This window comes from Thamnophis sirtalis, unplaced genomic scaffold (genome assembly GCF_051295495.1).
Source record: "Thamnophis sirtalis isolate CommonGarterSnake01/CBP01778 unplaced genomic scaffold, rThaSir2_p1.2 scaffold_12, whole genome shotgun sequence".
NCBI classification, from domain to species: Eukaryota; Metazoa; Chordata; class Lepidosauria; order Squamata; family Natricidae; genus Thamnophis; species Thamnophis sirtalis.
Genome location: NW_028261392.1, coordinates 44,594,437 through 44,606,967, shown reverse-complemented (window position 1 = coordinate 44,606,967; position 12,531 = coordinate 44,594,437). Strand labels below are relative to the sequence as shown.

Here is a 12,531-nt window from a genome sequence, read left to right as displayed (position 1 = left end):
CCATAATATTCAATTATATCATATATCATAACATTTTCCCAGTATTAATTAACATTGGATTGTATGGATTCTATTTAGTTTTTTAATAGTGCTAATTATTATAGTTAATACTCTTTATGTGTAATCTAAAAGTATTTTCTCATATCCCATTGTTAATTATCATGTCAACTCCACATTATATACATTGCTATCAATATCAATTATTATTCAACAATATTTGTTACACAGAAAAGCAATTAGGTTTAACTAGTTTTCAATTGTATTCAACAATCTATCGGCCAGTTCCAGATTATATATATTGCTATCCATATCAGTCATTATTCAGCTATATCTATTACAAATTAAAGTAATTCGATCTAGCTAATTTTAGTTTTTATTGTCCCATCTGTCAGCCTGTGTCCCTCCAGCCACAAGGTTTTCTCCGTCCAGTAGCCATTCGTTGAATAAATTTACCAAATGTTTCCATAAGCAAGTCCAAACAAAAGTATTTCGGCACCTTTGGATTCTGAATGTCAGTGATGAAGTAATAAAGTTGTTCTTGGTTTATAAAGCTTCCCAATTTAACTTTAATTCTCAAGGGTGGATTCTCCATTCCTTCTGCACACTGTCTCTTTAAATGAGCCGTCTTTATGGCTTCCCCCTTCTTCTCTTCCTCTGAGATAGACCAGACACCATTTCTCACATTTTCCGTTTGTGTTTCAGGAACATTTAAGCATTCAACGTTCTCAGTTTTAGCTTCATATTTTAGAATAAATTGATCCATTTTTCTTTCCAATCTTTGGTAAGAATGGAAAAGTTCTCTACACGCAGAGAAAAGAGTCTGAAATAAAGTCTTGGAAGTATCTTGGGACGCCATGATGTGTCGTAGTTAAAATAAAGGCTCTCTTTTTTTTCCCCAGAGGCTTCAAAGCACTTTTTAACTTTTTTTTTTTTTAGTCTCTTACCGGCTGTCAATCTTATCTAGTTGTAAACAGAGCTGGATAGTAAAGTAATAAAAATGTCGAATCGTGACGGGCTAGTTAGTAGGAAATAAGTTTTACGATCCACTTAGGGAGATTCAGAGGGGGGAGAATATCGCGGAGTTTCTTGAAGCATTTAAGAGGTAGAGTAACCACCAGTCATAAAACCATTAGAAAAGCTAATTCGCCGCTGATCTTCTGTTGTTTGGTTTTCAATTAGCTTAATTTTTAACAGGAACAATCTCTCTTGGATAATAAAATCAGCTTACCAGATGATATCACTTCTTCCATTCTTAGGGGCGACCTGCAGTTTCAGTTAGCACACAGCTAATCCAAAAAGGAATTGGCACGGGGAGTTAATACCCTCCCCCAGAGATTTGCGATTATCTCTGGGGTCCTGGGTCCCTCCCCACCTCCACTGTCGTCTTCGGGACAGCTGGGGTTCAAAGAACCCGTCCAAAAAATCCTTTGGTATAGAGGAATTTCAGGAATAGCCTAAAACTCCATCTTCTCACTGCTAAGCCCCGCCTTCTTCCACGTTCCCAGTGGTTTTTGCTGTACTTAAATCCAAACTTTTGACACAATTTCCAGTGAATGATCTTAGCACCACAGTCATGGCGTTGTAGGTAGTCAGTTTGTGAAACTTTGCTGCACACACTGATCAAGTGGTCGACTGTCTCGTCTTTCTCATTACAGAGGCGACATTTGCTGTTGTTGGTAACATGTTGAATTTTTGCTTTCATGCAGTTTGTGGCTAAGGCTTGTTCTTGAGCTGCCAAAATAAAGCCTCTGTTTCCTTTTTCAGTGCTCCTGATCTTAACCAGTTCCAAATTAGTTTTTGGTCAGCTTTGCCTTCAGTACTTTTCAAGTATTGGCTATGCGTAGCTTGTTTTTCCAATTTTCAGCTCGCTTCTCAATTACTTTTTTCTTATATTCAGCTTTTGACTTAGTTGTCTTTATTTACTTCCTTAATCATTGGTTCTTCACTTTTCTGGATGTAATCATTCAAGCTTTGTTTTTCTTCTTCCACAGTATGTTTTACTTGTAGGAATCCTTGACCACCCTCTGCTCTTGGTAGATATAATCGGTCAACATCACTTTTAGGATGCAAAGCATGATTCATTGTCATAAGCTTCCTTGTTTTTCTGTCCAAATTGTCCAACTCCATCTGGGTCCAGTCAATTATTCCTGCAGAGTATTGAATCACAGATATAGCCCAGGTATTTATGGCTTTTATGATGTTTCCTTCATTCAATTTGGACTTTAATATCTTGCGAATTTGTTGAATGTACTTGGCTGAAGTTAATTCCTTGACTTTATTATGCATTAAGTCAGAAGCCTCTAAAATCCCCAAGTACTTGTAGCCTTCTTCTGGTTTTACTGCCTTTATCATTTCTTCATTCTCAAGTTCTATTCGATCATCTTCTATGACCTTGCCTGCTTTGGTTGCCATTGTTGCACATTTGTCAATTCCAAACTGCATACCAATGTCTTGACTAAATTCTTTTGTGCTTTCAATTAATAAATTCAGTTCAGCTTTTGTTTTACCAAACAGCTTCAAATCATCCATGTACACCAAGTGTGAAATTTTCAGTCCTTTCTTTGCAAGTTCGTATCCATAGTTCATCTTCTTCAAAATGATTGTCAGTGGTAGAATTGAGAGTATAAAAAGTAGGGGTGAAAGGGAATTGCCCAGGAAAATGCCTCGTTTAATTTCAACTTCACCCAGTACTTCTTCATTAGCTATAAACTTCGTTTTCCAGAGGTTCATTGAAGTTTCCATGAATTTTTGTATGTTGCTGCTGATGCCAAAGGTTTTCAGGCATTTCTTGATCCAGCTATGGGGAACTGAATCAAATGCTTTCTTATAGTCTATCCAAGCCATGAACAGGTTGGTTCGTCTTTTCTTTGAATTCTTTAGGATTAGTTTGTCAATCAGCAGTTGGTCCTTTGTTTCTCTTGAATTTTTGCAGCATCCTTTCTGTTCTACCGGAAGCAAGTTATTTCTTTCCAAGTATCCATAAATTTGGTTTGCAATGATACCAGTAAGGAGCTTGTATGTTGTTGGCAAGCAGGTGATTAGCCTATAGCTTCCAGGATCCTTTCCTTTTTCTTTATCTTTTTAAATCAAAAATGTCCTTCCAGTTTTTATCCATTCATCATTTCCAGGTGTTTTTAAGATCTGGTTCATTTGGGCTGCCAATCTTTTGTGCATACTTGTAAAGTGCCTTTAACCAGAAGTCATGTAACTCATCTGGTCCAGGTGCACTCCAGTTCTTCAACTTTTCTTGACTGTCTTTGCACCATTTCTTTTGTTATTTTCACATCTTCCATTTTATGCACTTTAATAGAATCCTCAATCTGTTTGATCCATTTTGCATTTCTGTTGTGCTTCTTGTTGTTTTCCCACAAATTCTTCCAGAATTTCAGAGCTTTCCCTTTATCAGGCTTTTCATTTGTTGTTACTCCTTCTCCACTTTCTAAGCTCTTATAAAACTGGTGCTGATTTGCTCTGAACTGCGAGTTTTCCTTGAATTGAGTTACTCGGTTTTCATATCTTTTAATCTTTTCAGCAATGGCAACAACCCTCTGCTCCAGCTCCTCAATTAGTATCGCAATCTCTTTATTCTCCAAATCATATCTTGCTTCAAGGCTGCTTTTGACCACTTGTTCTTTAGCTGATCTTGCCTTAGATTCTTCAAGTTGTTCAAGTCTCCACGAAATTTTTTGATCTTCAATTCCAACCGAATTTTCCATTTAGGCTTCCTCTTCTTGCCTCTTTGGTTCTTTTGCATTTTCAAACCCAATTCTTTGGTGGTTATGAAGGCTACTGCATACATCAGCTGGTTTGTTTCAGCTAATGTAGTGGTTTGAATGGTTTGCACAGTCTCATTGACCTTTTTTAGTACCTTTCTCAATTCTTTCTGGTTCACTTGGTTAAGCTTTGGTAAATGTGTTCTTTCAGCATCTTCCATTTGATGCTTTATTTTGTCAGCTAATTGAGCAATATCTGTTGGTGTTTGTTCTTTATCTTCATCCATTTCAGCATCCTCTTCCTCCCTTTCTTCCTCAGTTTGCTTTTGAGTCTGCAAATCATTCTTGATGTTACTCTTCTTTGTTGGTATATTCAGAGCATTAGTTGCTTTCTCTTCAATTCCTATTAATTCTGCGGTAGAGAAAAATTTGTGGCTTAGAAATACACGTCGTTGGTCCATTAGCCTTTGTTCACTGATATCACAGTCTGTGTGGTTCACCTTCGAAATCTGATACATTCGTTTCTGAAATCCACATTTTGCTGGCTCAGAGTGATAATAAGCTTTCATAATAGAGATATTTTCTTCCCTAGTACAGATTTTTCATCATCATCATTGTCATCGTCATCATCATTACTACTACTACTACTACCACCACTACTACTACTACCACTACTACTACTACTACTACTACATCATCATCATCATCATCATCATCATCATCATTTCAGGGGTGTTTTGCCTGTTTTATACATAAATAGCCATCAGGGATGCATGGAAAATTAGAAATTGGAATTAGATGTTGCCTCATGTAAGAATGCAAAAGCTGTTATATCTGCTGTTGTGTGTAGTGTAATGTAGAGAAACTTTATAATAATTACAATAATGAGCCTAAATATTTTTTAAAAACTCAAAATTATACATGTAATTCATATTATATTATAAAGTACAATGTAAAATTATATTTTTATGGATTTCCTATTTAATTGATAAATTATCTTGCATTCTCCCAATATTACAATTAGCTATCTTTTTTGCAGATCTCTTCATAGGTTAAAAAAATACCCATTGGTTTTAAATAATCTCTGGGGAAAGTGTTGCATACTAATTCAGACCACTGGTTCACTACCATGAATTCTATTTAATGTTCTAATTAAAATAGCATTTCTATTTTTCTAAAGCAAAGCTATAAAAACAAATAAAAATGATTTTACCACTTTCTTATTAACATCAATGAATTTACTGCCAAGAATACAAAGATTAAATTTAAGACTAAAATCCCTAATGTATTATCTAATTTTGAAGCATGGATACTACCTAAAAAGAAGGTAAGATAATAATGGAACTTTCCTTCTTGGCTTCCTGTTACTAGACATGACCACTTTGCCAGCTAATGAGGAGACTCCCATCCCAGAGTAACATGCTTGCAATTTTGCATGAACACCTAAATGTATATTCTCAAAATTCAATATATGCCTGCCAGCTAAATGAATTAGACAGCTATTGATTTAAGAATATAGTATTCCTGAAATATTGATGAAGTCTGTTTTAATTGCAATGTGTTAAGATTATTGCTTAATTTTACCGTGTGGCCTTGAAAGGTTTTGACTGGACGATCACAGCCAAGTCTGCATACATGTATGCACATATCAGTGCTACACGATGCAAAGGTAGTATTGTTCTGCCAATCTACATCCAGGGCTGGGGCTGTGGAAGGAGGACAGAAAAGGATCATTAGGAAATTTAGCCAGGAAGCAAATTTAATTTAATTACATGTATTATCCTAACACTAGACTATTATTCTGAAAGAATGACCAACATTATTCTGCTAATATGAGCACTATTTACAATAGAATAAAACCATTATGTACCAGACTTTGATGCCATAGCATGCAGTGGGTCTAATTTCCACTCTAATGACATTATCATACAAATAACATACATTAACGTGTTTTATGACAGTTTTGAGGACAACCAGCATTTACTTCTGGTTTTCAGCAAAACCAACTGCTAGTGAATCATTGATTCATTTAACAACTGCAGTGTTCACTTAGTGACTGTGATATTCATTAACATTGCAAAAATAGGTAAAATCGGGACAGTTATGTGGGTGACCCAATTTATGACCATCACAGTCATAGTTAAAGGACTACCTATAGAAAAAAACCACCAAACAAATAAAAAAACACAGCACACTTTCTGAAACCTGTAAAAGCTATCAAAATAAATTAGATAATAATGTAGTTTTTACATACATGCTAGAACAAAGTTTTTGAGAAACCAGAGGATAGACTTTTAGAACACTATCAGTCTGAACTAAAACATGGCCCAGACTCTTTACTGAAATAATACAAGATGAATTCTTGACATAACTTTGCATTTTAAATTTCTGTGATACCAAATATCCAATGCAATTTATATTGCTTGAATAATGTAAGATGAAAATGGAATAATTCATGCAATTTACATTATAATATTGTTGGATACCATTTATATAAATTTATGTCATTGGTATAATAAGTATGTGATTGGGCTAAATCACTACAAAGATACTATCTCTTATGTAAAAGATAACTGAGAATAATGAATGTTTCTCAGTGATTTGGTCTATCAATGCTTTATGATATGGCAACACCCAAAATTTTACTCTCAAATTTGTCTAGCAAAACTTATTTCACTTCTGTTCTTTTTATCAGACAAATATAATCAAGCAAACTAGGATACAATAGCCTAAATCTGTTTAATAGTCACTTGTGATACATAATTAATTATGACAGAGTAAACTTTTTTGTCATTTGTTAAATATAGAAAGCATAAATAACAGTTGAACTTTAATTACCTGAGTGGAAAGGAAACTGTTGTTTAGCTTCACCTGTATGAGCATCCCAAATTATTGTTGTCTAGTTAGAGAAGGAAGAGCAATTAGAAGGAAAAAAAACATATGTCAAACAGCATTATTAGTTGTAAAGTCAAAACAATCCACACAAAATAGATAATATGGGGTCTTCAACAGATAACAAATGTGGCCATCAATAAACTGGACAAGAGTTGATCATAACAATATTGTGCATATAGAGAAATGAAGATTATGATGGCACCACCATCTGGTAAATACAAAAATAGCAGCTGTTTCAAGAATTATCTTAAAAAGATAATTAGATAATTGATACTTGCAAACTATAGAATTCAACACTTACCTTATCAACGCCAGCACTTAAAATGTAATTTCCCTTTTTATTCCACTTCAGAGCAAAGATGGGCCCTTTATGTTGCCCTAAGGTGCTTGCAAGATTTCCTGTAAATAAAAACAATGTTTTAAATAATTTGAATAGTGAAACAAATTTAGGATCCCCCCAAAAATCTAATTATCTGGAAAAATTATTTCTTCAGTCTTACCATCTTCCGTCCATATTCTTGCAAATCCGTCATATGATCCAGTAGCCAGGAGTGTTCCATCACTCTGTAAAATAAGCAAAAAGGAGAGAATTTTTTTAATATGAGGCCAAAATCAGTTATGATTCAATAATTCAACTGTGATCTTCAAGTATAAAAAAGCAAATATTTTCATGACAAGGAGTAAATATCAATACCAGTTTATATCAAAAATTAATGGCTAGTTTGACAACTAGAAACAAGCCTGCTAATGCAGTATATTGTTCTCATAATAGGATAAAGAGCCCTGGATAAACCACCCAGAGAGTGCTGAAAAGTACTATGGAGTAGTATGTAAGTCTATTTGCTATCCTACTGCTAGTGTTATCACAATAATTTAGCTAATATATAATTAGTTTAATGAGGCATTTTAGCTGATCTGAAAGGATTTACATTTTAGCTGATCTGAAAGGATTTACTTTATCTCAACATATTCAGGTTTCCCCTCTCTCTTTCTCCCAATAACATATTCCTAATATGAGTCAGCAGTGTGCAGCAGCTGCCAAAAAGGCCAACACAGTTCTAGGCTGCATAAACAGAAGGACAAAATCAAGATCACGTGTAGTGTTAATACTATTTTATAATGCCTCCGTAAGGCCACACTTGAAATACTGCATCCAATTTTGGTTGCCACAATGTAAAAATGATGTGGAGACTCTAGAAAGAGTGCAAAGAAGAGCCAGAAAGATGATTTGAGGACTGGACGCTAAAGCATATGAAGAATGGTTGTAGGAACTGGGTATGTCTAGTTTAATGAAAAAAAGGACTAGGGGTGACATGATAGCAGTGTTCCAATATCTCAGGGGCTGCCACAAAGAAGAGGAAGTCAAGCTATTCTCCAAAGCACCTGAGGGCAAAACAAGAAGCAATGGGTGGGAACTAATCAAGGAGAGAAGCAATCTAGAACTAAGGAGAAATTTCCTGACAGTTAGAACAAGTAATCAATGGAACAATTTGCCTCCAGCAGTTGTGAATGCTGCAACACTTTTTAAAGAAGATATTGGATAACCATTTGTTTAAAGTACTGTAGGGTTTCCTGCCTAGGCAGCGGGTTGGACTAGAAGACCTCCAAGGTCCCTTCCAACTCTGTTATTCTGTATTTTGTATAAGAGCTTCATGAATTCCCTTTTCTCAACAAAAGTTGCTAGATAAAAATGCATACAACTATAGGTAATGTGATAACATCCTAAGTAAAAACCAATAATCTGGGGAAAAATCATTTCTACCAATAAAAAGAACCCAATTCATTTGGTGTATACTAGTTGACAAAATAATGCTATTGCCCTGAAAATCTCTGAATACTGGTATACTGCCTATACATATTAAGAGGATAACTGCTAAATTTTCTGCAAGAGCATAAAAACTATGCCCTGATATTTCATACCTATTAGATATGCTATTTTTTTGTATCTTAGTATAATGTAAGCTTTAATACAATGGTACCTCAGTACCCATCCTTAACTGGTTCTGGGAGGCGCAATAAGTACTAAAAACAATGAGTATCAAATAATTTCCGCTCCCCTAAGGAATAATATTGTGAGTCACGAGGCAGCTGACACCAACAAGTTTTAGCTTGTGAGTTGATACCAAACAAATGATGAGCATCGGGACAAAAAATTCAAAATGTGTTGAGTACCAAATTTGATGAGTTTCATAGAATACCAGGGTACCACTCTACATGATAATAACTGAATCTATGCTTTATCTTTTTATAACTTATAATAGAAGTTATAATCTTTTTATAGATTAATAGGAGTTTCACAAATTTTATGGATGTAATGTACATAATCTTGGGTTACATTTTATTCACTTTAATAACATTCATATGGATGGGTTTTTTTATATATTTTATTTTTCCATTTGTTACTCATTGACCAAAATGAAAGTATCTCTTTTTTAATGCATTTTCTGATTCATTTTCTAAACTACAAATTCCAATCCTTGTAACTTTGAAAAATACAAAACAAAAGGATAGATTCTCTCTGGATCATTAGAAATATTATTTTATTTAAATATTACATATGTATTTTTTAATATATAAGTAAATGGTTTCCATCTACAATATTCTCAAAATAAACTGTTACTGCAGTGTGACATTTTCAGTTTGTTCCATAAGCATACTAGTTCGATTCTGGTATAAGGAGACTATTAGCATACATGTCAGGCCTGCAGTTTTCTTTTGGATCTTTGGCCTGTCACACTTTCTATTATTCTTCTATGACTTTTTCTATTGTGGGAAAATGGGAGTGGGAATGAATGGAGTTATTTACTATGTAGCCAAAACCAAATTCTTTCTAGACAGCCAGGGTCATCCTTTGTCTCTGCACCTGACAGGAACTGGATGGGTGGAATTGCCAGCATAGCAGTGGGAGATTGGACCATGTGATGGAATTGTGGGTGTGGGGCAAGATCTTGAACTTTCAACTATTTGGAAAAACCTGGAAGCTTTCAGATTTGAGTTTTCCCAAATGTGCCAACATGGCTCTCTTAATAAATTGGAACTTTGAGCAATACATTGCCTTGGACTCGGATTTATTTTTGGATGCTATTTGGAACTCTGACAATACATTTAAAATAACTGATACTAGTTGGAGCTGCTGAACTATTATCCAAAACAGCTGAGTTTGACCATCATTTGTCAGCTGTGACCAGGGGGGCATTTGCCCAGGTTCGCCTGGTGCGCCAGTTGCGGCCCTACCTGAACCGGGAGGCCCTCACAACAGTCACTCGAGCCCTTGTGATCTCTAGGCTGGAATACTGCAATGTGCTCTACATGGGGCTGCCCTTGAAGAGCATCCGGCGACTTCAGCTAGTCCAGAATGCGGCCGCGCGAGTGATCGTGGGCGCACCGCGGTTCGCCCACATAACACCGATCCTCCGTGAGCTGCGCTGGCTACCTGTTGATCTCCGGGTGCACTTCAAGGTCCTACTTACCATCCATAAAGCGCTCCATGGTAGTGGATCTGGCTATTTGAGAGACTGCCTTCTGCCAATTACCTCCCTGCGTCCCATCAGATCGCACAGGGTAGGCCTCCTCCGAATTCCATCCGCCAGTCAGTGCCGACTGGCGACTACGCGGAGGAGAGCCTTCTCAGTTGCAGCTCCGACGCTATGGAACAATCTCCCCGTGGAGATTCGCACCCTCACCACCGTCCAGGCCTTCCGCACGGCCCTCAAGATCTGGCTATCCCGTCAGGCCTGGGGATAGGACTTTACTCTCTCCCCGCCCGAATGCTGAGTGAATGTTGTGTTTTTATTGTTAATTATTTTTTTACTCACATTTTCTTTTATGTCTTGTCTTGCACTCCCCTCCCTTATTATTGTAAGCCGCCCTGAGTCCCCTCAGGGAAAAGGGCGGCCTATAAGTGTTCAATAAAACAAAACAAAACAAACAAACTAGAAGGCATCAAATTGCTTACACCTAAATTACTATTATACCTGCAAGGAAAAATTGGAAGAAATATTTATATCTATACTGTATCTATAACTTCCTAAGTGCAGGTTCCACTTTTTCTTTTTGGATCAACTGAGTGTTGATCCTTTGCTAGAAACATGAATTGACCTATTGGCTTGTCACCTGAGCATGATGTTGTGGGTTAAGAGAAACTGGCCAAAGTCACTCTGCCAGCTTTCACACTAGGACTCATGGTCTTCTGGTTTCTAGTCTGGTGCCTTAATCATTATAGTAAGCTGGCTTTCATTCATTCATTCACTCACTTACTCACTGACCAACTTGCGCTTTCTCTCTCTCTCTCTCTCTCTCTCTTCCCCTCCTCTCTCTCACACACATACGGATAATTATATTTTATACACAAGCTGTATTCTATAGACAAGAGTTTATTCGTCAACTTACATTCCAGTCTAGTGATGTTACATCTTTATTGCTGGGAACATCATGCCCTCCTTCTCTTATACAGTGCCTCAAAACTAGTTGCGTGGAACTACCATTGTTGCCTTCATTAAGATTCCATATTCTGGCAGTGGAATCACCAGATCTAAAAAGAATGAATACACATATTACACAGAAAGAAAAACTTGGGGTTTGCTCAAAATTGTTTTGAAACGGTATTATTATATATTAGTAGGAAATCCATTTCTTATGTGCACATGTCTTCCTTCCAAAAATGAACATTATCTGCCAAATTCTATTTACTGTTGTTGCTAGAATTGATACTGCTGGGCAATAATGAAAAATATTAAAAAGTTCACATTTGTTTTAATCCATAATTTACCCTGATGCTAGTAGATCACTGACAGGATTCCAGGCACAGATGAACACCTCTGATTCATGACCCCGAAGAACTGTTGCTTTATTAGAAGGAATTTCAACATCCCCATCGATTTCCATTGGTTTTGAGTGATTATCTGCAAAACATACATAAATCTATGTAAACTGATTCAAGGCATAGTGAAAACAGAAACAATGAAAATAAAACAATAGTAACAAAACTAATAGGAAAATTGGAATACGCATAACTATTGATTGGAAATGTTAATTTTTTCCCAAGAGGACAAGATCATTATTGACTGACATCAAGACAGTTTAAGCCTGCTTTCTATTCCCAGCAGATGAAGACTGACGAGAACTTATGGTGCTCAATACAATTTAGAATTTCCGATGCTTATTTGGTAATCGCTTTGTAGTAACCTGAACACAAATAATAAAAAGACATCAACTAATATGTAAGTAAAATGAGAGCAATATGTCTGTGGCTTTTGGTCTTTTGAGCATAAAAATCTTATAATGTCTAGAGTTCAAAGATGTCTATACATATATCTAGCTTTGCCACATAAATTTGCATTTAATGTAAACATATCCATTAGAAAACATAGTTTAACTTACTTATTGCATGCGCCCCATTCTCCTCTCCATTCACAGTGGCTTCTCCAGTCTTTGGTGTATTTTGCTGTGGGACAGCAATAGTTGTTGTTGTGACTGTTGTAGTAGTTGTGTCTGCTGTTGCTGTTGTAGCTACAGCTGCTGCTGCACTAGCTTGCTGCTGTGCTAATTTTTCCCTGAAAGCCTGCTGCCGAGTTTGCACTACATCAGGCATTACTGCATCTATCAAAGATAATGACTCTATAGGTCTGCCATCAAACACTGTACCATCCTAGGAATGGAAAGAAAAAAAGAAAGAAAAAGGATTAAACTATGTTTTTCCTGATAAATAAATGAAATATTAGCTAGACAGAGTACAATTACCACATAATCAAAAATTATAGTCTTCAATTGAATCTATAGTATTTTTACTACTAATTTGCTAGATTACAGGTAATCCTCAATTTGCAACAGTTCATTTAGTGACTGTTCAAAGTTACAATGGCACTGAAAAAAGTGACTTATGACCATTTTTCACACTTATGATCATTGTGTGATTCCCATGGTC

The 12,531-nt window shown here is 36.1% G+C and overlaps 2 protein-coding genes across 6 annotated transcripts in view; both read right to left on the bottom strand.

The window, feature by feature from the left end:
- WWC3 (WWC family member 3) overlaps positions 1-12,531 on the bottom strand; it is a 1,020,491-nt gene that overhangs the window by 402,599 nt on the left and 605,361 nt on the right. The window lies entirely within an intron of this gene.
- TBL1X (transducin beta like 1 X-linked) overlaps positions 1-12,531 on the bottom strand; it is a 184,716-nt gene that overhangs the window by 14,671 nt on the left and 157,514 nt on the right. For all 5 annotated transcript variants that reach the window (XM_087726395.1, XM_087726396.1, XM_087726394.1 and 2 more), the window contains 7 exons: positions 11,988-12,255; positions 11,377-11,509; positions 10,998-11,139; positions 7,109-7,172; positions 6,910-7,007; positions 6,552-6,612; positions 5,298-5,419 (listed from right to left, as the gene is read on the bottom strand). In XM_087726395.1, the coding sequence (XP_087582521.1) occupies positions 5,298-5,419; positions 6,552-6,612; positions 6,910-7,007; positions 7,109-7,172; positions 10,998-11,139; positions 11,377-11,509; positions 11,988-12,255 (888 nt within the window). The remainder of the gene's footprint in view (positions 1-5,297; positions 5,420-6,551; positions 6,613-6,909; positions 7,008-7,108; positions 7,173-10,997; positions 11,140-11,376; positions 11,510-11,987; positions 12,256-12,531) is intronic.